At 42.2% G+C, this 24,323-nt stretch overlaps 2 protein-coding genes across 2 annotated transcripts; both read left to right on the plus strand.

Annotated features, from left to right (window-relative positions):
* The first annotated feature begins 1,797 nt into the window (after window positions 1-1,797).
* On the plus strand, window positions 1,798-8,100 carry LOC118787519 (potassium channel subfamily K member 13-like). The gene is made up of 2 exons (XM_036543107.1): window positions 1,798-2,149; window positions 7,196-8,100. Exons 1-2 carry the CDS (start codon window positions 1,813-1,815, stop codon window positions 8,089-8,091), a joined length of 1,233 nt encoding a protein of 410 aa, XP_036399000.1. The 5' UTR covers window positions 1,798-1,812; the 3' UTR covers window positions 8,092-8,100.
* An 8,414-nt stretch (window positions 8,101-16,514) lies between these two features.
* On the plus strand, window positions 16,515-21,397 carry LOC118786640 (26S proteasome regulatory subunit 4-like). Its single transcript, XM_036541823.1, has 11 exons — window positions 16,515-16,566; window positions 17,162-17,215; window positions 17,342-17,438; window positions 17,632-17,756; window positions 17,860-18,045; window positions 18,151-18,279; window positions 18,496-18,592; window positions 18,908-19,097; window positions 19,348-19,499; window positions 20,020-20,174; window positions 21,079-21,397. Exons 1-11 carry the CDS (start codon window positions 16,564-16,566, stop codon window positions 21,211-21,213), a joined length of 1,323 nt encoding a protein of 440 aa, XP_036397716.1. The 5' UTR covers window positions 16,515-16,563; the 3' UTR covers window positions 21,214-21,397.
* Window positions 21,398-24,323: the final 2,926 nt, after the last annotated feature.

The following is a 24,323-nucleotide window of genomic DNA, read 5'->3' on the forward strand; positions in this document are numbered from 1 at the left end:
CACCAAAAATCAATGAATGCACATCTTTGCTTCCACCTAGCAGTGCTCCAGCCTACTTTGTCCACTGAGGATGACTGGTCCAGACAGCTGTGACATGAATAAGAAGTCAGTGTTGACCACATGCATGGAATCACAGACAAGAGGTTGTGTGTCAAAACAAACCTTCCCAAAGGAAAGCAATATTTTTTCACAGCACAGTTTAGAATGGCCGCAATAAAGCTGAGATGCTACTATGCGTTCAAATGTAAATATATTGTATGTATACATGTCAGTGGGTTTGTAAAAGGCCGCTTGCTCTATATGAAGATTGCGAGAGATAAGGGCTTGGAGAAAAGAGTTTAGGAGATCCTAGTATTTGTAGATTTAAAGTTTTTTGTTTTGCTTGCGAAACAACTGACTGTGTCATGGTAATAACGACACACCCCTTATCTCGCACATGACGGTAACTACAATTAGTTACGTTTTTACATAGCCTGCTTGTACGGTCTATTAGAAACTGCAACGGTTTTTCTTCAAATTGCTGACTGCTCATCAGATTTTCGGTTCTACCCGTCCTGTAATCATTCAAACGGCATAACGGTACAGCTTAGTTTTATTCGCCGCTGTTCAATTGTGCGCCACTGAGACGAGACGCGTATCTCCTTGTTAAAAATACCAGCGTGAGAAAATGATTAAAGAGCAGTGAAACGGACAGACCTGAAGGATGTTTGCTGGTTGAACAGCTGATCGGGCTACGCTGATATAACGTTAGAGATATCGCCGCAAAAGTAGCGAATAAGTAGTCTAGCAATAAGAAGAAAGCCTAAAGAGTGTGTGAAAAATCTGATTTGGTCATGTTTCCACAGATTAATTTACGTCAAGAACAATGCAGTAAAAAGTTGATTGACTTTATGAAAGACAATCGACGTGCCATAAATCGCCTAGGTTGCTAGCTAACGTTAACTACATTCAGGAAATACTGATCTTTACATAGGCTGTCCACATGTTGCACAGTACCTTTACATTCAGTTTACAGCCGTTGTATCTGACAAAACTTGTTTTTAAAACAATCTCGGTGCTTTAATCTAGTGTTTTAAATGTAATATTCTGTACCTGGGAGTGAATGAAATTTCAACTGTCGGCGGAGTTATAAGAAATGTTTACGCATAGCTAGTGAGCGTTAAAGCTAACTACTGTTAGCATCCAGTTTTCATGTTGAGATTTCAGTGTCTGGTGTTGCACAGTGCAGCTGGACGGTTATGGATTTTCCCGAAGATTACATCTAATCATTCTTCGGTTCGCACAAAGGCGTAAGGATGGATAAATCAACACCTCCAAGGACATATATTTTTTACCTTCGGGAACTACATTCAAGCATATTACAATGAATTAATCTAGCTAGCCATCTAATGTTGGCTAGATGGAATTCAGACCTCGCCGGACGAAATGAAGGAATACTTCGAAACAACTTCAAGATCTCCCAAGATAGCCAACGTTAGCTAGCATAAATCAAACTGTTGCTTATTCTACCGCTTCCTTCTGAGAAATAAACATCTTACGGCAAATTTAACATCAAGATAATTGCTATCGAAAGAAGTTGCATTCCTGTCACACATTCAGTTTTTTTTTCCCCCTCTGGCCAAATCCTCATATTTTACGTGCTTCTCTGGAGTAAAGAGTCTCTTGCAGAGCAGATATTTTGTGGAAGTTAACGTAAACATATTCGCTGTTATCTCTCTCCCACTCCAAATCTAGCTGCGGAAGATAAAGGTTTCGTCTCGAATTGGAGATGATGCGGAGATACTCTCAGCCCTGTTCATCGGTGACAACATAATGGCTTGTCGGAGTGCCTGTTGCTGCGGTTTTGGTCCAGTGAATGAGGATAATGCGAGGTTCCTTATGCTGGCGCTGCTGATAATCCTCTACCTCTTGTGCGGGGCTGCTGTCTTTTCAGCACTCGAGCATCCCAAAGAGAAGCAGGCGAAGGAAAAGTGGGCGCAGAGGTTTGAACATTTCAGTAACAAGCACAACCTTAGCAGAGACGATCTGGAGAAGTTCCTCAGGTTCTACGAGGAGGCAAATGTCGCCGGTATACGCGTTGATACCATCAGACCTCGATGGGATTTTACCGGTGCATTTTACTTCGTGGGCACAGTGGTTTCAACTATTGGTAAGTTTATCGTTAGATTTCATAACTACACCACATCTTATTTTATATTAATGCTTTGCCCATTTTATTCAGAGTTTGAACTTTTGGTTTATTATTAACGTATTCAGAACAGAATAAAGTCATCACAATCATTGCACAATTTAGGTGACACATTTCTCTTCATTCCAGTTCACATTTTCGGTTCGGTGTTTAAATGTATCCTAAGTATAGAATTGTTCGCTCCGTTTATATGTTCACCTCGATTACATTTTAATTCATTTGAACAGCATAATAATCACTTTCTGCTCTGTTTTCAAGAATTAGACGTTCAGAAACTGAAAAATAACAGGGAAGCGCTCTCTTCTTAAACTATTTACATATGTTTGCAGATGTTTGTTATACATACATGTTCAGTCAATGTCTGAATGATATATTTAAATATGACGCTGCATCCTACAGTTCAGAAACTGTAAATTCATAACAAGCATTCTTTCTGAGGCTCTGAAATATTGTAACATTTAAAATCGAGGAATTTTAGGGTCAGTCCCAGATCATATCTTGCCCCATTGCACGACACAAGGAAGAACGTGCTGTATGTACATTTTGGAGACTGAAAAATTTGTGCCAGGTAAAATCTAGCAAAGTCAATGCAACGTTGGATTGTGTGGTCTGTGCCTAAAGTGTAGAGAATTATGAGAGGTATCTTATGTGTACCAGCTGTTTTTTAAATACCTACTTAAAAGTGAGAAAAAGTGATTTCCGTTCATTTTCCCAAAGAGAACGGAATTAAATCCTTTGTGATTGAGAAATTAATTTTGCATTTGTTATGTCAGGTGATGAAAATGGTGTCTATAATCGGATATTTCGAAGGGAGGAATTTATGACTAAGCAGAATGGGATCACGGATTTGTGCAGGTTTCTAACACACATTCTAACATGCCATTTATCTTTCCACGCAAAGATGGAGTGTGATATCGACACCGCTATCGTTGAGTAGGGCTGAAGGCTTGTATTAGGTTGCCATGATGAGACTAATAAAATGTTCGAGCATAAGGTTATTTGGACCAATTAAGAATAATTATTGAGCCAATCACAGGTAATTAAGGATTTCCTTCAAACAAAAGGACCTTCATCTAATGTGATTACATACCCCTCAATGTAGCCATGGTCTGGGACTCCATCGAGGTCTGTGATAACTCCTCAGGGTTTAAACAGTTAAACATATGCTGACCTCAATATACAATATACAGTAAACACCTTCAGGGTGGCATAACGTGCTGAAGAAGCCAACGTTCCAGGGGAGTTAATCCCAATTATTTTTAGATGCCAGTTAGAACCATTAAAAATGCAGACGGGTACAGATGCACCCTGGCACCTTGATCTTCATGCTTTCCGGACTGAAAAGTCACTTCCCCTGAGGGATACTTTTGAAACAGAATACACAGCCTACAGTATATGAAAACAAGATCTTTCAACTGCATAGTTTAGAACAGCAGGACCTCTCCCATGAAAGGACTCATTATTGAAGTGGGATTAAAATAAAGTATAACTGGCTAAAATACAGTTGTAATAGTACTCTACATTGTTCTTGGCTACATACAGCACATAATACCAAAGCAAAGCAAATTACATTGAACTAATAAAACCCATTAAAGTAGAAATTGAACTCCCACCCAGTTGAAAATTGGAATGTACAACTAGTACTGAGCTGGAGTATCGCTCTGAGACTGTCTTGCAAGACAGTCTCAGAGCGATAAAACAGCAAGACCTATTTCTTTAGCCCTTACTACCGTGGCTGCCCAGAGTAAAGCCTTGTGGTTCAGTGGATCAGCTAGGACCAGCCTTGTGGCTCAGTGGATCAGCTAGGACCATTCTGTAGTTTGTGACAGATCAGAATAGATTACTGAAAAATACGAAGTCACATATTTTTTTTCCTGATTTCTCAACCTTTCCCAGTATCTTTAGGTCTGCCACACCCTTAAATATCACGCTCTGTATGAGATAAGGTTGTTCCAAACAAGACTCAACAATAGGCTGAGGTTAGGTACCTACTGGTTGAGTGCCTCAAAAGGCCTTCCCTCTGTATTGCTGGGATGACGTTACACTTCCTCCTCCATAGTCAGTAGCTGACTGGACAGCAGCAGAGGCTTCACCCCTCACACTCTGGGCTTATGTGCTAGCAGCACACACTGGCTGCTGTTTTCCCCCACCGCACAACTCTGTGCTGCCAGCAAAGGGGCGCAGAGGAGAGCTTGTACAATGTGTGCCACTCTGCAGCACGTGCAAGCATGACCTCAGGTTACACCAGCATCACCTTCAAGTCCCTTCTTTGTCTTTTCTCCCGTCCAGTTCTCCTTTAGTTCACCCGCTCTCCATCTTTTGTTGGTGCTGTCTATGAGAAGTCCTCCCCAAACAAAACTCAACAATGCTCGTACTTGCTCCTTTACCAGGTCAATGTACACTTCAGTGATTTAAAATTCTTTTTAATCTCTGAATTTCCATTTAGTGTCTGAAAATATATTAAAAAATAAACTACATTCTAGGGCATATTTCAAATACATATCAGACAAATTGAATCATCTAATTGTTTATTTAGCAATCAAACACTCAAAGTGGTATTTAGAGGAAAAAAAAAACCTTTGATAGATTTATAATGAAGCCAAACAAGCTGGTATAAAAATTTAATTTGGCTCCTTGTCTATAGGCTGACTGTGAGGGGAGCTAGGTATGTTTTGTGAAGAAAAAGGACTGGAATACAGCCTCTCAAGAATTCTCTGTCAGAATCAGAATTCCTCCTGGGCCTTAGTACTGCTTTGGAGTGTAGAAGAGTCTAGATACAAAGCCCCATTCAGTCAGATAGAGAGACCCCATAACACACACCACCACTTAGATGTGAACTTCTGTAAAAACCAAACAACAACAATAAAAAAGCAGGAGTTGGCTACAGCATTACATAAAAGTCCAACCCTTTGTAAGAGGTACTCCACTTCACTACCTTTGATCTGATCAGCTCTTAATTTCTAATTTACAAGAGAAGTGAAGCACTCTGTCAGCTATGCTTAATAAATAATCCATGGAATGTGCTCTGTGAAGTGCTCCTGTAACAATTGATTTGTTAAGAGCACCATGTCAGATAAAAATTTTATTCATTGCTTGACTGGAATATTATCCAAATAAGTCTGAGGTTGTATATTCATAGATTGACAGGTTAAATATTATTGGAAACTGTCCATTTTGGCATATGTGGATTACATTTTTGTATGACTCATTTCATAATATGATATTAGCATATTTATCGTTTCTCTACAAAAACAGCAATAATGTTTAAGGAGCACAAGAATTGATGCAGGCACACGCATTGTGGGATATGGATTGTTCAGGTGCTGTTAGCAATGAGCAGTAGTTTAGCATTGTGTTGTAGAAGTATAGCAGTGTGTTGAATATCTGAATCCTCACATCGCTGTGGTATTACTGAGCTCTTGACCAGTGCCCCTTCCATTTCATGCTGTGTAAGGCAGCATTTATAGCACTTTAAGTATTGATTATGTAAAATATGAGCATAACTCCAGCTATGACCCTTGATACTGGAGGAGAAGGTCAATACACACTTACTGTGCAGCAAATACAGACTGTGCAGAGGAAGAGAGCCAGAACTCCAGATATATCTAAGACAGCGTAAGCCCCTCAACACCAGCTTGAGCATGAGCAGTGCTTAACACGCTGAGCAGAATGTCTGATAACAGGCACGTCCCTTAAGTCAAGAGATTGACGGAGGCTTAACCATTTATGCCTCAATGTGGTAATTTGGTAATATGAATGTACGAGGCCAGGCGTATGTCTTGGGGAAAAAAAGCAGCAATATCCAAGGGCTATAAACCTTTAGTCCTGAGAGGGGAGTTCTTTCCTTTTAAATGTATCTCCTCGATAGTGCTTTCATCTTGAAGGAGCACAGCTGTGAGAAAAAAAATAATGAAGCCCCCATAGTAATTTGCATTTCTGTCAATAAGCGAGAGTGAAGGAAGATACATATTAAGCACCGTCACCAATGGCAACCTGGTTTTTGTTCTGCTCCTGAAGACGGGGGTAGTTTCTGCAGAGAGAACACGGAGAGAGCGGTGTTCTCACATCAGGGAGCTGCGCAGCCGAAGACTGCTCTCATTAGAACAAATTAATTCGGAGGTTTTAACGAGCTGTCGGCCCACTTCTCGCAAGGGCGTGATGAGGCCCAGCCATTCACAGCGCAGGCGAGGGTGTGCGCTCGCGTGTCTGTACCCAGCAGCGGCTGCGTGGAGCTGAGCACATCTGCATCCCGTTAGAGCACAACTGTCACGTTACGACACAGGGTTGAAAAAGCCAAGTTCAGCAGGTAAAGGACTAGTCCTGTCTTCTGTCGTTCACCAGAGTTTACTTTTCACGTCTGAGCCAGTTTAGCCTCTGTAAGAAATACTTAATGTGTAAGCAGACATGACATTTACATTATTGTCATTTAGCAGACAGTCTTGTCCAGAGCAACTTACATAGGTTACAGTTTTACCTATTATCCATTTATACAGCTGGATATTTAGTGAGGCAATTTTGGGTTAAGTACCTTACCCAAGGGTACAACGGCAGTGCCCCAGCCGAGAATCAAACCTCCAACCTTTCGGTTATGAGCCCTACTTAGTAACACTGCACCACACCACCGCCCACACTGTTTACAGTGTGATATTGAACATGGCATGCAGTTATTAACACTGAGTAAATAGCATCATTCAGCTGTGTCTATTTCAACAGAAATAACATTATATGTTAAAAGACACATGAAATGTAATGTAATGGGGCAGTGTAGCATGATGATAAGGACACTCTCTCCCTCTGGGGCACTGCTGCTGTACCATTGGGCAAGGTACTTCACCCACAATTGCCTCAGGAAATTTCCAGCTGTATAAATGAATAACATGTAAAAATTGTAACCTGTGTAATCATTCTGGATAAGAGCATCTGCTAAAGGCCTGTAATGTAATGAATGCCTGTAATAAAAAGTTCATTTGAGGACATCTGACCAGTTTCTATTCTGTCCCTGCCCAGGGTTTGGAATGACCACCCCAGCGACCGTGGGGGGCAAGATCTTCCTGATATTCTACGGGCTCATCGGCTGCGCCGCCACAATCTTGTTCTTCAACCTGTTCCTGGAGCGTCTGATCACCGTCCTGGCCTTCGTGCTGAAGTCCTGCTACGAGCTGCAGCGCCGGCGCAAGGGGGTGCTGCCCCACGACAGCCGGCGGGACTCGGCCCTGGGGGACGGGGAGAGCCTGGCGGGCTGGAAGCCCTCCGTCTACTACGTGATGCTCATCCTCTGCATGGCAGCCGTCACCGTCTCCTGCTGCGCCTCGGCCATGTACTCGGCCATCGAGGGCTGGAGCTACTTCGACTCTCTCTACTTCTGCTTCGTGGCCTTCAGCACCATCGGCTTCGGCGACCTGGTGAGCAGCCAGCAGCTGAGCTACGAGCACCAGGGCGCCTACCGCCTGGGCAACTTCCTCTTCATCCTCATGGGCGTCTGCTGCATCTACTCGCTCTTCAACGTCATCTCCATCGTCATCAAGCAGATCCTCAACTGGATCCTGAAGAAGCTGGAGGTGCCCTGCCGATGCCACTGCTGCCCGGGCAAGGGCCTCCGCCCGCGCCGGAACGCCGTCATGCCCGGCCACTTCCGCGCGCGCCGCAACATCTCCATCGAGACGGACGCCGCCAACGAGAGCGAGACGGACGGCCGCCGGATGTCCGGGGAGATGATCTCCATGAAGGACTTCCTGGCCTCCAACAAGGTGTCCCTGGCCATCATGCAAAAGCAGCTGTCCGAGACCGCCAACGGTCATCCTAGACAGTCCAGCTCCTGCTCCAGGCACAATGGCTTCTCTGGGGGAGTGGGAGCCCTCGGCATCATGAACAACAGACTGGTGGAGACCAGCGTGGACAGATGAGTCCGTACATTAGACCAGACACTGCCCTGTAGAAATGGCCAAAACAGACACATGCGATTGCTTTGTCCATTTCAGGGATTCAATCGTACCATGGACCTCCCAAAGTACACATGGTAGATATATTTGCCTTTCATTTTTCCTCTGTGTATAGCATATCATTCTGTGAGATAGATTTCTAGTTTTATACACTGAAATTACAGGTGGACTGGAGACTAAAGTAGTGAAATTGCTCCTGGTGTTAACAAATCTCCTTCTCCCCACCAGCACCTTATAATAGCACATCCTGCTACTTCACCAAGGTTTCTGTGCCAACATTAGCACCCTGTATGATGAGCTGGCAAACTTGGAAATAGAGACAGATGTTCAGAAAAAAATGTGTTTATTTAGCTGCTAAAATTATACAGAAACAGAACTGAGAATATATTAGGCATATCTTAGAGTTTAGCTTTAAATTTCCTCCTTGCATTTTTCAGTGTGTTACATTGCACATTATGGCAAAAAAACCTTGGTGGAACAATGGGGTGAAAGACTTGGTATCAAAAACCAAATTCAGTCTCCCCATCCTCAACATCTGCTGTGCACTTTCAATGGATGAATCACTGTAGAATTCCAAGATTTATTATACTATGCAGTTCATCTTGCCCCATGTCTGACAGTAAAAGAAGTCTTTTGGACTTGGAGGAGATATTAAGTTTCTTTGCTACTTTGCAATAGCCGTCAGAGGAAAAATAAATTACACCTAGACTGCAGGCCTCATTTATCAAGAGGCCGAAAGCAGGAAGAGAAATTGACTTTGCACAGACATGTGATTATCTGTGCTAATCTACTTTTAGTCTTGTGTCCTCATTTTTTCTCAAAAAAGACAAAACCGGAGGTGTTTTATCTGCAAACTTTCAGAGCTTTCAGAAGAGTACACAGGTAACTGTCACAAGCACATCTCTGCTATTCCTTCGTTCCCATTTGCAAAACCAGTGAGACCTAAGCACCTAAGATCTACGTATCAAAGAAAAAAATAATATAATATTTCAGAATATGCCATTCAAGTTAAGATTTAATTATATTTTTAAAATATAAATTCTTTACTTAAGAAAACAAAGTACGTGCACCTACAGTAGTTAGAAACTGCAACACCATTTTTGAACATCAGAACACCATCCTTGTAGCTCCAGCAAAGCAATTCATTATTTAGTTACCACCCTCTACGTGTCTGACAGCAGTCTGTTTTGAAGACTCTTCCTTTTGTTCTGAGCTGGTAATCAAGTATTCTGACAACGGTACTCTGTGGAGTTATACTGTACTGCTTTTCTTCTGTATTTTTAAAAGAGGAGAAAGCTGTTAACATGGTTGGAGGGGAGGACTGAAGAGACACGCTGTAGAACTGCTGTAGGATTCAGATGATGAATAATGTATGATGTGGGACATCAAAAGGAAGTTGCAGCAACATTTTCAAGCTCTTTGAAATGCATTGCAAAGATGCACCCATTCGAAAATACACTGCAGTCAGCATCTGTATTATCATAAGGTGTTACGAATTGTACCCTGTTTTACGAAAAGGTAAAATTCACATTCGATAAATCATGTCTTCCCTGTTCTCTCAGTTATATTCAGTAATACCTTATCAAGGTGCAAAGTCACATATATTTCATATGAATTATATTAAAAGAACCATGTGGGGATTTTTTTTTTAAAAGACAAGGCATTTAAATGACTGGATGTTTTCCTAACTGATGCACTGGGCTTATTTGTGGGTCGCTGTACCATTCATGATATTGGATCATTTCAGAAGAATGGATATCACTAAGTATACAATAACACTTACTAAACTGCTACTGTGTGGCATTTTCCAGACTGTGTTTGTCGAAATGCACAGACCTTTCTTTGACCTGCTGTTGGATATGCAGTGCAGAAATGTCAGCTCATTGGTTTCATACAGCCTCTGTACAATTTTGTACATTAACTGACTTCATTTTCAAACCTTTAAGAGCGTAATGAGAGTGTAGGTCTTTGAGAAGATGCCTTTTTTTCCTCATACGCCACCACTTGAAAACTTTGTTTTACTGTATTTTCACTAACCAACTTGTTGGTCACGTTACCATCTGAGCAACATGAAGAAGACCTGTGATTCCCTGTAGACTTTGCAGCTTAATGTTTCAGCCCCAGTTTCCTGGATGCCATCTGTGCAAGAGAGAGCTGCATAAGAGTGCATTGTTTCACAATAAAAGCAAACCAATCTATGCAAGCGGTCATTGCTTTTTCCAGAGGCTATTATTTTGCTTTTTTAAAGTAGGAAACTTCAGAATGCAACTTCTGTTGAAAAATCAGGACATGCAAACAAGACTCATTCTTTGCTGATGTACATTAATAATGAATAGTGGCCAGCTTCTGAGTTTCCCATATTTACTCATCGTATGTTGCTTTGACAGCCCTGGAAAATGGATAAACTATTTTTTGCTGACCTTCATATTTTCAAGCAGCTCAAATAGCAGCCACTTGTCTCTAGATGAGTGCAGACATGCAAGGACACCCGCTGATTGAATTCACACACAAAACAATTTATTTCTCAGCTTTTTCAAAGCATTGTTGGATTAAAGAGAGGCGCAGTGTGGCACAGTGGTAAGGACTGAAAGGTTTCTTGTTTGATTGCCAGGTGGGCCAGTGTTGGTATACCTTTGAGCGAGAAGTACCCTTGAATGGGTAACGTATAGTAGAGCAAAACTTTTAACCCATGTAAGTCCCTCTGGATGAGAGTGTCAAGCAACATGTAACGTTATATGTTGATGTTAAAGAATTCTTTAGGGTGTATTTAATGCATTTCTGAACTTGCTCAGCTAAGTCCGTAAGGCTCATGGGTGTGCCTAAATGTGCACAAAGCTGACACACATAACATATAATACTTCAAGCATTATTATAAGATGTTACATACTCCCTACTGAAAGTAGACTCCCTACAAGCATGTTTTCGAGCGACTTTCATTGTTCACATTTTTTGTTTATCGCAAGCATGGTGCGCCTGGCTCGGTGGGTTATTTTCAGTGCCAGTGCCACGTACAGGTGAGCGATGCTTTTTGGAGAGCGAAGTCACGACTCCTCCTTTTGTCTGCGCAAACAATGCGGCGTTGCAGCCGGCAAACACAACAGGGCTGTATTTCCAGCGCCTGTTCCATTCTCACATCTGAGAAGTAGCCAGTGACAAGCGCAGTGGAGGGAACTCATTTTCTGGTGTGAAGTCATAGGTGGAACGCAGGCAGAGCAACGGAGGTGTGCATTATAATGAGATCTTGAGCAGTTTGAAATGACAAGCTCAAAAATAACATCTGCTGCTCTCAGAAGAGCTGACGGTAATGAGAACTTCTCTAAAAAAAAGGAGCAAAAAAAAAAAAAACAACATGAGAACTCGATCTGATCACTAGGGCAGTTTTTTTCCACAGACTGAAAGACTTATGATTCAAGGGGTGCCTAGTCATTATCTTTAAGTGTGCTATGTGTCATAACTGTGGATTGCTGTCAATATATGATGGAGAAGCTTGGACTAAATCTCTGGCTGTTGATATGTGGTATTGAAGGGGTCACTTGTCATAGACTGCACTCATACGCACAGTAACACTTCAGGCTTTTTCCATTGAGGAGAGAACGCAGGAGAATCAATTTCTTATCCACAATAGTGATTTCAATTAGCATAGGTTAATAAAAATGCATTCATCAGTTATTTCATAGCAAAACAGAAATTCTTCCTGTTGACATCATAGCAAGACATGCCATGTACTGATATTGATGTTATGCTCAGATTCATTGTCATCAATCATAAACAAGCACATTTTTTATGCTTGTTTTTTTTTCTTTTCAGAAAAGGTGGGCATGTAACCTGAGGTTGCAGGTTCAGCCCTGCTTTTGTACCTGTGAGCAAAAGCTTCAGTAACCAGTCAACATCACTGGATGTCCAGGTCTTCAAATTCATGGAAACATCGCCTAACTTCAGCTCACTAGAGTTAGAACAATATTTGATTCCCTAGGCTGCAGTGGGCCATGGTCGGCCAATTGGATTCATTCGTCTAGTGTGGCTGTTGCTCACAATGGCACCCAACAGGGGAAAAAAAACCCAGCTAACCTCTTTGGCTACGTAAGTCACCAAGAATAAGTACGTAGTGTAATCCACAGAAACACCATGATATTTCTCCAGATAAAACAGAGTCATGCAAAAGTAACTGTGCTTGTTGAAAGCAGGTCTAACTGCAGTCATGAAACTAAACTGCCAGTCACTTTTGTAGACATTCTAAAGACTATCATCTCACCTTGGTTCTTAGAAATGGTATTAGTATTAGTAAGCAGAATCCTGAGGCATCCTGTGTCCTCAGGGGAACCTCGTGTAGGTCATACCGTACCTTGAAAATTCAAAGCACTCATGACGGATTTCTCTCTCTCTCCCTTTGTCTCTCTTCTCTTTCTCTGGTGTTCTTACTCTCACTCTTTTATCTAAATCTGCCCTCTCTCTAACTGCAGTCAGGCAGCCAATTAGCTACGGTAAGCAAGCCGTGTACTCTTGCAGCACACTACATTTTCCTCAAGAGCATGGAGGGGCTGCTTAATGAGCGAAAGGCACCCCAATCACAGAGAGGGAGATAATTGCAATACAGTAGATTGCAAGCGGCCTGCTTCTAGTCACCAGACTGAGCTGTATCATTATCGCTGGCAAAATATGGCAGCTGGATTAGCCAAACGGAATCCCCAAATGAGCCAAAGACAATGAAGCAACAACAACAACAACAACAAAACAAGTGGGGAGTCAGATGCATTAGATTGATTAGATGGGGATATGCTAGAAGGGGCAGCAGTGTAGCATAGTGGTAAGGAGCAGGGCTGGTGACCGAAAGGTTACCAGTTCAATTCCATGCTGCGGCACTGCTGCTGTACCCTTGGGTAAGGTGCTTAACCCATAATTGCCCCAGTAAATGCAGCTGTATAAATGGATAAAATTGTAACCTATGTATGTTGCTTTGGACAAGAGGGTCTGCTAAATGACAATAATGTAATGTAATATGTTTAGGGTGCCTCCAGTTCCACTGGTTTGTCATAGGGGGCTCCACAGTGAATGAAGGCAGGCAGCTCTGGCAGGCAGATAACTGTGTAGGTGGATAAAGTGCCGGTGCCCAGCAGAGCTCTTCCTTTCAGTGGTGTCAGACTAACCTTCCACCGAGCCGCATCACACCCATCATTCGGTGAGAGACTCTTTCATCTGCTTTTTTTGCGATGACACGTGAAGTCCACAGGTGACTGCTCTGACCGAGTGCTCCCGGCTCAGTCTCCCGCGCTCACTTTGAAAACCCACTCGTGAACCTCAGAGGCTCCATTAGCAAAGCACGTATTGATGAAGTGCCTGTCAGGCTCAGGGTGAATTAATTCTGCTTGAGCAACAGCAGACAAAGGGAAAAAAAATTGGACAAACCTCAAAAGACTAGACAAGGCATCATTATATAGCACTAGTCATGATTTTGTTTGTCCCTGAGATGAAAGTCATTCAGTCATCATTCATTTCAAATGAAATTTAAAAACATTTCTCATTGTTGGTTAGCTCCATTCATCAGAACAGAGGCTTGTCATGCTTACTATACTTGACTGCATTTGGAGATTAGAAAGAAAAGTGGAGGATTTGTGTCTCATCTGTGAGAGGCAGAACAATAAAATAAAACTTTGACAGAAATAACACATATAATTCAAATACAGAAAAGCATCCTTTTCTGTGTGCAGAAGTCTGAAGTCCTTGAATGGAGGTATGTAAATGCAATCCATTGTTATCATTAAGAGCCAAACTCAGACTCAGTCAAAGATGAGGATGACTTGGACACAGGCTGCAAAATAAACAGACTAAAAACTAAACTCACATAGCACACCAAAACAAACCAAAGGGACAACCATCAGCTGTGATGTGGTGAGGATAAGTGGAATCTCAGTCCATCTATTGACACATCCTGGATGGAACATATACCCTATGGTGGAGAAAGGTGTATTTGGAAACAAAATTCAGTATTATTGGTGTAAATGTAAGCTACAGCTGATCAAGGGTATTTAAAAAAAACAACCAATATTGGACCAATATTGGATACTGGACGCTGAGAAATTCCACAAGATTTAGAAATTGAGAAGTTCAGAAGTCTCTTCAAATTGTCTCTTCAATCGCTGCCTGTGCCAACAGTATGAGAAAGAACTTTTACTGTATCACATTGATGTCTTTCATGTGGTACAACATAAATTCATTTTAAAAGGAATATTTAGGCAGAAGACATTCAGGATCAGTTAAGCAAGTGACAAATGTTATACAAATTGCTTCCACATGTCTGTTTGAACCAAGAAACCTTCCGTTATCTGGAGCGAGAAACTCCATTATTAGGAGCCAAGCAGTTGCTGTAGATCAGTCTGAAAGTACACAGCGGCTGCACCTTATCTAAAGCCTCTCATGGGAAGTGATGTTATGCTCTAATCCATTCACTTCAGCTCTGTACATATGAAAAAAACGTATAATTCCAACATAGTCTATCACAGTCTCTCATTAGTCTCTTTCTCCTGAATCCACAAAGTACATTGTCATTATGATCTCAAATGAAAATTACCACCAGCCAACCCTGAGAGAAAAGGGCCATAAATCTACTCATGCTGAAAAAGGTGATTAACAGTTTATTAACAGTAATTACGGAGCCATATGTAAGGTGTATGTTTTTTATAAAAGAATGCGTGGGAACAAAAGTGCCACTGGAGAAACATGCCAGTGTACTTACATTTAAATTTATACTTAAATGAGTCTTAAAATGTAGGAATAAACAGCCCTTGTCTGTTACACTACAGACATCTTACGTGCAGTACTTTCTACAGGCTGAGTCCCCTTCCTCTGGTCAGGCAAAAACTGATACTGACACATGTTTTGCTAACACCTGTGTTTGTGTGTGCGTGTGTGTTTAAGCTTTTGTGTGTGTTCATATCAAGCACATACATTTACTAAATAATATATTAATATGGACCCAGGTAATTGGAGTTCAGACAGCTTGTTCTTATGACTCTATTTTAGTCTCTGTGAAGTCTCAAATAGCATTCACTGCCCTGCCAAATATAGAGTCTCATTACAGCTCCTGGCTCTTATATTCCCTGGCAGCTCCTTGGCGGCACTGGGAAAAATCACATGAACCTGAATCACTCCGCTCTCATATGATACTACTTGCATACCTGAGTTGTATCATTTCTATTCTATAATAAAACTATTGTAATACTACTATAATAATGCACACATATTATAACACCACTGAAGTATTATCACTGTACTGTAATACCACTAATATTATAATCATTATTATAATTATATTTATATACCTCCTTGAAAACTCGACTTCCATGTATGATGGTTTGGAAAAAGGTCATAAATGGGCCTTCATCCTTAAAACTTTATCCACAATACCTCTTAAAATTAAAAAATCTAAATAAAATGTTCAATTCAGACAATGACCTCGCTCAGGCAGGGCATCTAGGTCAAATGGTTTAGGTCAAATGCCTCTGCACTATAACAGTAGAGGGCTCGCTTCTCTACACAAGGGAAATTAATGCACATTTTATAGTGTGTTCTCCAACATGGAGCAAGAAGTAAATGGCCCTAAAAGTCAGCAGAGCCAGGGTGAAATCGTGAGTCATATCTCTACTCTATGAACGTCACATGGAACTGAATCTCATCAGAGGAGCTTGGTACAGTATGTATCCCCAAATTCATGGGAAAGAGTGAAACTGCATGTTAGATAATTGTTAATAACTCAGATCTCCTGACACATCTGTAGCACACTTTCTTAACAGGCAGTACAGGTGAGATGGGGGGAATTTCCTTCCGTGGTAGTTGTTCCAACATCAGTTGGGGTTTTGGTTTAGCCAGGATATAGGCAAGCAGTGTGGGCTTGCCAATTTCAAGTTACAAAAACGCTGGTCACACATGCTCCCACACACTGCTCATGTGCTGATTGTCTTCAAATACTAATAATACTTCTATTCTGTCAAGTATGCCTACACAACACCCTGGGCTAGCATTAGCCTACACTTTCTCCTGTAATCAAAGAAAAGCAAGTGTTAAGGGCAATCGTTCACTATCACACAAACCTATGGCTACAATGACTGCTTACTGGTTTAATAAATATTGTCAGTTTCCAGTAACTGCTTGAGCTTGCTTGGGCTGCTTTTGCTTTTAACTTGGTGTTATTGCGTGGCATACACTGCCAACAAATCCGTCTCCATTAAGAAAAGTCTGATACTTGACAATGAGGTTGATAACAATGCATGGGATCAATAAGGCTGGTTCTTCACAGGAAACGAAGAGAGAAATCGCCAGTTTGACGTGCTGTTGCAAACCAGAGAAACAGCTTTCTGCGTTTCGTGGGTGATCTGTTTGTCTCTTTTTACTCGCCGTAGTGTGACGTATTTCCTGAGAGACGGACAGGTACAGTGAACGGCAATGGTAAGTGACCAAGCGATTTCTGTCATCGCAATGTTTTTCTTTTGTTTTGAGTGAGAAGCACAGTATAGAACGATTGTCATTGTTATATATTAGCTTGCTAAGTAAGTATCTCTTTGATGTGGTGTGAAATAATGTGGTCGGCTACCCCTTTTCTTTACATTTAAGGCCAATCTAAGCCAATTTAGTCTCCCGAGTAGTAGCTAGCTACGTTACCTACCAAGTCTACTTTTGCTAGAGAGTTGTCGTTCGACTGCTCTTGCGCCTTGCTTCTGATGTGGGATAAAATAACTGCAAGATCCATACGCTTGCTAGCTAGAGTACTGTAGTGCTGATGTAGGTAGCCAGCTGACTAACTTAGCTGTATTTCGTAGATCGCTGAGCGTAGCGAGTAAACTCGCTAAGTAAGTCATCTTTTTGTTGTCTCATGTAAAGACACTTTTGATTTTGAGTCAGTAACTTTTGTCTACTACCCAAACCTCTTTGAATAAGTGAATGTGTTTAAGTTTGGATTGTGCTTGTCATTGATTGTAGTTATCATTTACATGTTAACACCTATGTCAGTGTAGCATGTTTTGCCTTTCAATTATAATTACAGGGTCAAAGCCAGAGTGGTGGACATGGACCCGGGGGTGGGAAGAAAGACGATAAGGTGAGATATACACTGCGTTTTCCGTTATCCGGATTACCCGCTCGTTGTTGAAATGCAGCTAACTCTTGTGTCTTACACGAAACTACCATGATGTTAGAAAGGACTTGACGTTTATCTGTCTGGCAGGACAAGAAAAAGAAATACGAACCACCGATTCCCACCAGAGTAGGGAAAAGGAAGAAGAAGTCAAAGGGACCCGATGCTGCCAGCAAGTTGCCTTTAAGTATGTCCTGTCGATCTTTAAAATGAACTCCTGGTCCTTTTGACCAAGTCATGAGGTGATGACTGATTATAGACATGCTTGCATTTCTTGGTTGTATTTTGTGCTCCCCATCCATCTTCACTGGAACGAATGGCTGACAAACAATGGCATTTAATTCATTTAGCTAACCAACCAGTATTGTTTATTTCCTCAGTAACCCCCCACACTCAGTGCAGACTGAAACTCTTGAAGCAGGAGAGAATTAAAGATTATCTGCTGATGGAAGAAGAGTTCACCAGGAACCAAGAACAGATGAAACCTTTGGAAGAAAAGCAGGAGGTATTTTTTTTAAGAAATCTGACCATTTCTGTGGCACAGGCAGCTGGATATCTTTTAAAAAACTGAATTCTTTAAAATTTGCTGATCTTTTTTCCATCCACAGGAAGAGAGGTCTAAGGTTGATGACCTGAGGGGAACTCCGATGTCCGTGGGGACCCTGGAAGAGATCATAGACGACAACCATGCCATTGTCTCCACGTCCGTGGGGTCGGAGCACTACGTCAGCATCCTGTCCTTCGTGGACAAGGACCTGCTGGAGCCTGGCTGTTCTGTCTTACTCAACCACAAGGTGACGAATCTCTGAGTGGCACATTAAGCTTGGTTTCTTCCCTGAGGTCTGCAGAGCTGGGCTGTGATTGGCCAGTGCGTGAGGCATGTGCGTCTGTGCCTGCAGGTGCACGCAGTCATTGGGGTGCTGATGGACGACACAGACCCGCTGGTCACTGTCATGAAGGTGGAGAAGGCTCCACAGGAGACATACGCTGACATCGGGGGCCTGGACAACCAGATTCAGGAGATAAAGGTACACATATGTTGTTTTCAAATCCATATGTGCTTTTTTGTTTGTGTTTTGCTTGCTGCTTCTGTGGACATGTTCACTAACATGCATCTTTGTGTCAAGGTTAATGGCTTTGTCCAGCTAGAGTTGTGGTCGGTGCTGGAGATGTTAGTACAAGCTGCCGATAATGCCTTAGTTAGGTGTCCTCCCTTACCACAGGTCTGACTTATTTCTTTTCAGGAATCGGTGGAACTACCCCTAACCCATCCTGAGTACTATGAAGAGATGGGGATCAAGCCTCCAAAAGGAGTCATTTTGTATGGCCCACCTGGAACAGGTGAGTTGGCTCAAAGCCATTCAGAGTTCTCCTCCTATGAGTGTGGGACGGCAGTGTAGCATAGTGGTGAGGAGCAGAACTCGTAACCGAAAGGTTGCCGGTTCAATTGTACCCTTGGACAAGGTGCTTAACCCAGAATTGCCCCAGTAAACTGCTGTACAAATGGGGTAGCGTGTAAAAATCGTAATCTATGTAAGTCACTCTGGATGAGAGCTTCTGCTAAATGCCAATCATGTGATGTAATACACTGTCTCTGTCTGTTGTCTGCAAGCAGTTGCAGTATTACGTTTTTGCTGTTGCATTTCTGGGTCAAAGGGAAGACGCTGCTAGCCAAGGCAGTTGCAAACCAGACCTCGGCCACGTTCCTGCGGGTGGTGGGGTCAGAGCTTATCCAGAAGTACCTGGGGGATGGTCCCAAACTAGTCCGGGAGCTCTTCAGAGTGGCAGAGGAACATGCCCCCTCCATAGTGTTCATCGATGAGATTGATGCCATCGGGACAAAGAGGTAAAAAGCCACATCGACTGTTACATTATTCTACGCATGTATTATGAAAGGTTGACTTGTTGCATGTATTATCCACCATCTGAGGAACAAAGTTCCCGGTTACTTTTGTGAGAAGGATTTCATGACCTGAGTTTGAAACAGGGAATGTGCAGAATGGCTCATTCTGACAAAGTAGAGTAGGGGTCCTTTTAGCAGCACCTGCTGCTGTTTGAGTGAAGGTCATGGCTGACTGCCTGTGTCCCGTTTGCAGGTATGACTCTAACTCTGGTGGTGAGCGTGAGATCCAGAGGACCATGCTGGAGCTCCTCAACCAGCTGGACGGCTTCGACTCCCGGGGAGACGTCAAAGTCATCATGGCTACCAACAGGATAGAGACCCTGGACCCTGCCCTCATCCGGCCAGGTGGGCTCTATGGCAGGGTCCCGGAATGTTCCAGCAATCAATTGTCTTGTCAGAAGAACCAAAAAATCAAATTAGAAAGGTGTAACTGGTTACATTTAGCAACTTCTGTATGTTTCATTAACATTTTAGTCCTCATTACATTACGTTGCATTACATTACATTCATTTAGCAGATGCTCTTACCCAGTGCTGCTTCTAGCACAGGAGAACAGAAGCATGTCCCTTCATGTTGAATGAGCAACCATATCAGACCAGGTTAACAACACTACCAGACCAGTGAGTGTGAGCATAACACTATTCAAGCCCTACCCTAGTGTAGCTTGTGCAACCTGACTAGTCAAGGAAAGCCAAGTATATAACCGTACATCAGTTGCTAGATCACAGAACCCAAAACACATTGCAAAACTACACATAAAATAACAGAAAGTACTACAAGTAGCAGGTGTTAGGGAGAAGGGATTGAGGTGGAGTCCTCAAGGGAATCAGCTGAATCTCCTTTTGTTTCTTTTGTGTTATTTCAGGAAGAATTGATCGTAAGATTGAGTTCCCCCTACCGGATGAGAAGACCAAGAAAAGGATCTTCCAGATCCACACCAGCAGAATGACCGTTGCAGAGGATGTGACGCTGGATGATCTCATTATGGCTAAGGACGACCTCTCTGGGGCAGACATCAAGGTATGCTTGTACTAATAGATCTAATGAAAGTTTTAAATGACTCTGAAATTCCCATTGTGTAGAACATTGGATGGTTAAATGTTTTGGTTGCTGTAGCCTTCACCATGTGTTGCAATAATGGTGCATGTATTGCTGTGCCCTGCAGTAATGGAAAAAACCTGACATGTTCATAAGTATTTACTGACAAATGTGTCTGCTTATGAATGATTAAAACTTTCTGGCTCCTAAGTGGCACAGATGGTAAAAGCGCTTGTTTCAGACTGAGCCCTACGGCCCGGGTGTGATCCTGGCTGTGTCATCAGCCAGTCATGACAAGGAGCCCATAGCAGTGGGAGAAACTGGCTTTGTTCTGCTAGGTATATAGGGGTGGATAGGCTGGCCATGAAGTGTGGCACTCATGTGGTATTGGGCATCACATGTTTTGCAGGAGAGCATATTTTTGTCTGTGGACTCCCAGATTATCAGTGGGAGTTGCAGCAATGGGCGGCATATGACACAATTAGGCATTACAAATAAAATAGATAAAAATTAAACTTTTTGATGTTCCAGCTGAAAGCATTTTGCTTGCAGGCCATGCTTATTGCGTTGCCGTAAGCTATCAACATTCTGCACATACTGTGTATGGGTTCAGCCACCTCAGTGGCTCACAGGATAGATGAGAGAGAAGTTATTTCTCTAAAAATAAATAAAAATCAAAACCTCGCCCTGTACATTTCCTGAATGCCAAAACATACCAAACAGTGATGAACTTGTGCTGAACTTGAGGACCTTCAAGAACTGAGCTGAAACATTAAAAAGTAAAAATGCACTTTCCTGAGCGGCGAGAAGCTTTCATGTTTGGCGGTTTGTGTTTGAAGAGGCTTTTCAGTACTGACGGGTGTGTGTGTGTGTGTGTGTGTGTCAGGCGATCTGCACAGAGGCCGGGCTCATGGCGTTGAGAGAGCGCAGGATGAAAGTCACGAACGAAGACTTCAAGAAGTCGAAAGAGAACGTACTGTACAAGAAACAGGAGGGCACCCCCGAAGGCCTGTACCTCTAACCTCTGCTGCCAGCCCCGACCCCCCCCAAATCTGCTGCTGCCACGCCTTCACGCAGGGCCCATATGTTAACTCTGTTTTCTCCTGATAACGCTTTTGATATGTGTGTGTTAATGTTACCTATATGATCGATGCAAATTGTATGGACTAGATGAATTGATTTGACAATAAAATGTTGGATTTGAAGAACATGACTATGTGCCGTATTCCAGGATAATATATCAAAGGCATACTGTTCCCCTTTAAACTTATGCAAAAAAAGATGGATAATGAGACACAAATCAATGCCAATAATTTTCAGTTTGTTCACTTTTATTTAAAACTGCACCAGATATAATTTACATATTTTGACACAAAGACATATATTCAATTTGGTTATACTGGAGTCAAATCAAAAATATAAAAGTAATTAGGTTAGTTCACTACATTAAAGTTTAAATACGTCATTCACTTGGAACACCTACCTACTGATACTGTTAATGCTTCCGTCCTGTAATAATTTAAAATAGGCAAGTAGTGCCATCTACTGGTATATTCATATTCAAACAGCACATTTGGATGAACTTATTCAGGAGGCATAGTTCCAAACAAGCAAACGTGCTAATATTTTGGATACATTAAAAAATTAAAAACATCCAGACATTTTTAAAATTAGGAATACATTGTTAAAATTTAAACAAATTTGACTTGATTTATGAACAAGGGCATGTACAAAACTAATCATCATATCTGTAACATCACTGTCTATCCATGTCACATGACAAAGTAGGCCATTGTCTCTCTCTGTGCCATGTGGTAGTCGTCCTGTCCTTGACCCTGACAACACAAAAGAGAGGTCAGGGAGTGCAGTGGGAGAATGTAGTTCCCACAATTGACTAACCACAGGTGGACACCTTCTGACACAGTAAGTTAGATGCTGAAATGAAGTCTACAAAGGCATCACATTCTTCTGTGTGTATCACCCACAGTCACAGTACAGCACATATGCACACTGAAATCCCGTTTTGTTCAGATGAGATATATTTCTCACTGGAGAGTTTTTTGCTGGTAAACATGCACTGCCATAGCTTCCACTCGTACTGTACCTCGATGACCTCGAACTGGAACCTCTTCTTCTCTTGCTCCGCCCTCCTCCGCACCACCACCTGCAGAGAGAGAGAAGGGGGCTGGAATGAGGGGAGCAGGTTCAGAGGACACAGGCGGGGCAGCAATGTAGCAGGACTTGTAACCAAAATGTTGCTGGTTCAATTGCCTGCTGGGACACTGCTGTTGTAATCTTGGGCAAGGTACTTAACCCAGAACTACCTTAGTAAGCATCCAGCTGTATAAATGAGTAATATAAAACAATTGTAACCTATGGAAGTTGCTCTGGATAAGAGTGTCTGCTAAATGCCACTAATGTAATGTATGTAATGCAGGGGGACTATGTCTGTGCTGGAACTCACAAACACTGCGATTCCCGTGAGGATGGCCAGGGCGATGACGATGATGATGGCGGCGAAGCCGGGCGAGATGGTCTTCATGTTCATGCGCGGGGGCTCATTGTCAAAGAACAGGACTTTGATGGAGTCCCTCTCAACCTCCAAGCTTCGGCCGTCGACCTCCAAGCCAAACTTGTTGTTCTTCAGCTGGGTGGAATGGCATAACCTGATATTTCAGCTGTCACCACACATATGGCTTGGGCCTCTACTAATATTCTTCAATGGCTCATTAAAGCTCTGAACTCATATCTTTATCAGCAAAGTCCCAGGGAGCTAATATATCAGTCAGCTAACTAAGTACAATCACATCTAAATTAGGTACAGGATTCCCATGATACAAGAACAAAAACCCCGGCGTAGAGTATCCAGGCTGCTAGAGAATAACGTGCACAATGAGTGTACTTTGCTCACATCTCTCTCGATGTAGTAAGCCACAGTGGCTACATCTACAGGATCTTTGGTGCCGTTCTCTGTAAGCCTGATCGACACCACCTGAGACAGCTCCTGTATCTGCGGGGGGAGGGAAAGTGCAAAAGGTGAGTTCATCAGCAAGAAATGGAAGAGGAAACTCAAGTGTAGACAAGGAAAGGGACAGTGCTTACACTTATCTCCAAGATCTGTGTTGTGTCCAGCGTATATTCCTTCACTAGCTTAAAAACCAGCTGCCTGAAACAAATATTTATTTAATACAACATGAGCATTGTTAGCTTTACGTATTTTTAATCTATAGAGTTAATTTTATATTACTTTAATGAAATGTACATATTATCAAGATATAAGGTACCGTCTTATTGCATCCTTTGTTCTGGCAAGAGGGGTGAACTCCACTTTGAACGTAAATAAAATATCAATGAGACTGCAATAAACAGAAAAAATACTTTTAAGGCTATATACTTGTTCTTTTTTAACAGCTTGCAGTGAACATATCTGGCAGCGAAAGGCTTAAATATTCATGCATGGTAATATTCTGTATTGCCTATTTTGCATTTTACCAATAAACTATCACAGTACACTAAGCAAAAAAAAAATGACCCACACAAAAACTGTCTTTATTGCTTACCCTCAGAGATTTTTCTGACTGAATGCATTTCCAGTGACAGTTAAACCGATAATACCATCAGTCAAGTACCCTTCAATTGTTAAAGCAAATCTAGACAAAAAAATCACACTTTTAATTGGTTTAGTATCTAATCATTATTACAATTAAAGTGGTTCAGTGTCTGATTTATGCTTGAGTGTCTACTGTTCCATGAATGATATATGGAGTTCTAACAGATTTAATAGTCGAAATCATTTTTAATTTATAAACTTCATCACGACGGAACGAAGGCGGCGATATGGCTAATTAACCACGGAAACCTGCTCCGGACAAGCTTCAAATTGCATTACATAAGCCAGGGTTCCACAGCTTATCCATTATGTTAATTAAATATTTTAATGAAGGTAGGAATAATTATTACAATTTATCATCAAATTCCCCATCCGCTCCGTCTCTGTCCGGCACGCCGCCTACTTACTGGACCCGCACCAGCCGGTCGCACTTGGGGTCGTCTCCCGTCTTGTCGGTGACGCGGACGCCGGCGCTGTCCACGCACCAGCACAGGTTGGAGTCGTCGTCGCACTGCTTGGGC

The sequence above is a fragment of the Megalops cyprinoides genome, chromosome 12 (genome assembly GCF_013368585.1).
Source record: "Megalops cyprinoides isolate fMegCyp1 chromosome 12, fMegCyp1.pri, whole genome shotgun sequence".
Classification (NCBI taxonomy): Eukaryota; Metazoa; Chordata; class Actinopteri; order Elopiformes; family Megalopidae; genus Megalops; species Megalops cyprinoides.

Coding starts and splice junctions, on each gene's coding strand:
- LOC118786640 (XM_036541823.1), top strand. Junction 17,439..17,631: donor TGCCAGCAAGTTGCCTTTAA/GTATGTCCTGTC, acceptor TTATTTCCTCAG/TAACCCCCCACACTCAGTGC. Junction 18,593..18,907: donor GTATGGCCCACCTGGAACAG/GTGAGTTGGCTC, acceptor TCTGGGTCAAAG/GGAAGACGCTGCTAGCCAAG.
- LOC118787519 (XM_036543107.1), top strand. CDS start 1,813: ATGGCTTGTCGGAGTGCCTGTTGCTGCGGTTTTGGTCCAGTGAATGAG. Junction 2,150..7,195: donor CACAGTGGTTTCAACTATTG/GTAAGTTTATCG, acceptor GTCCCTGCCCAG/GGTTTGGAATGACCACCCCA.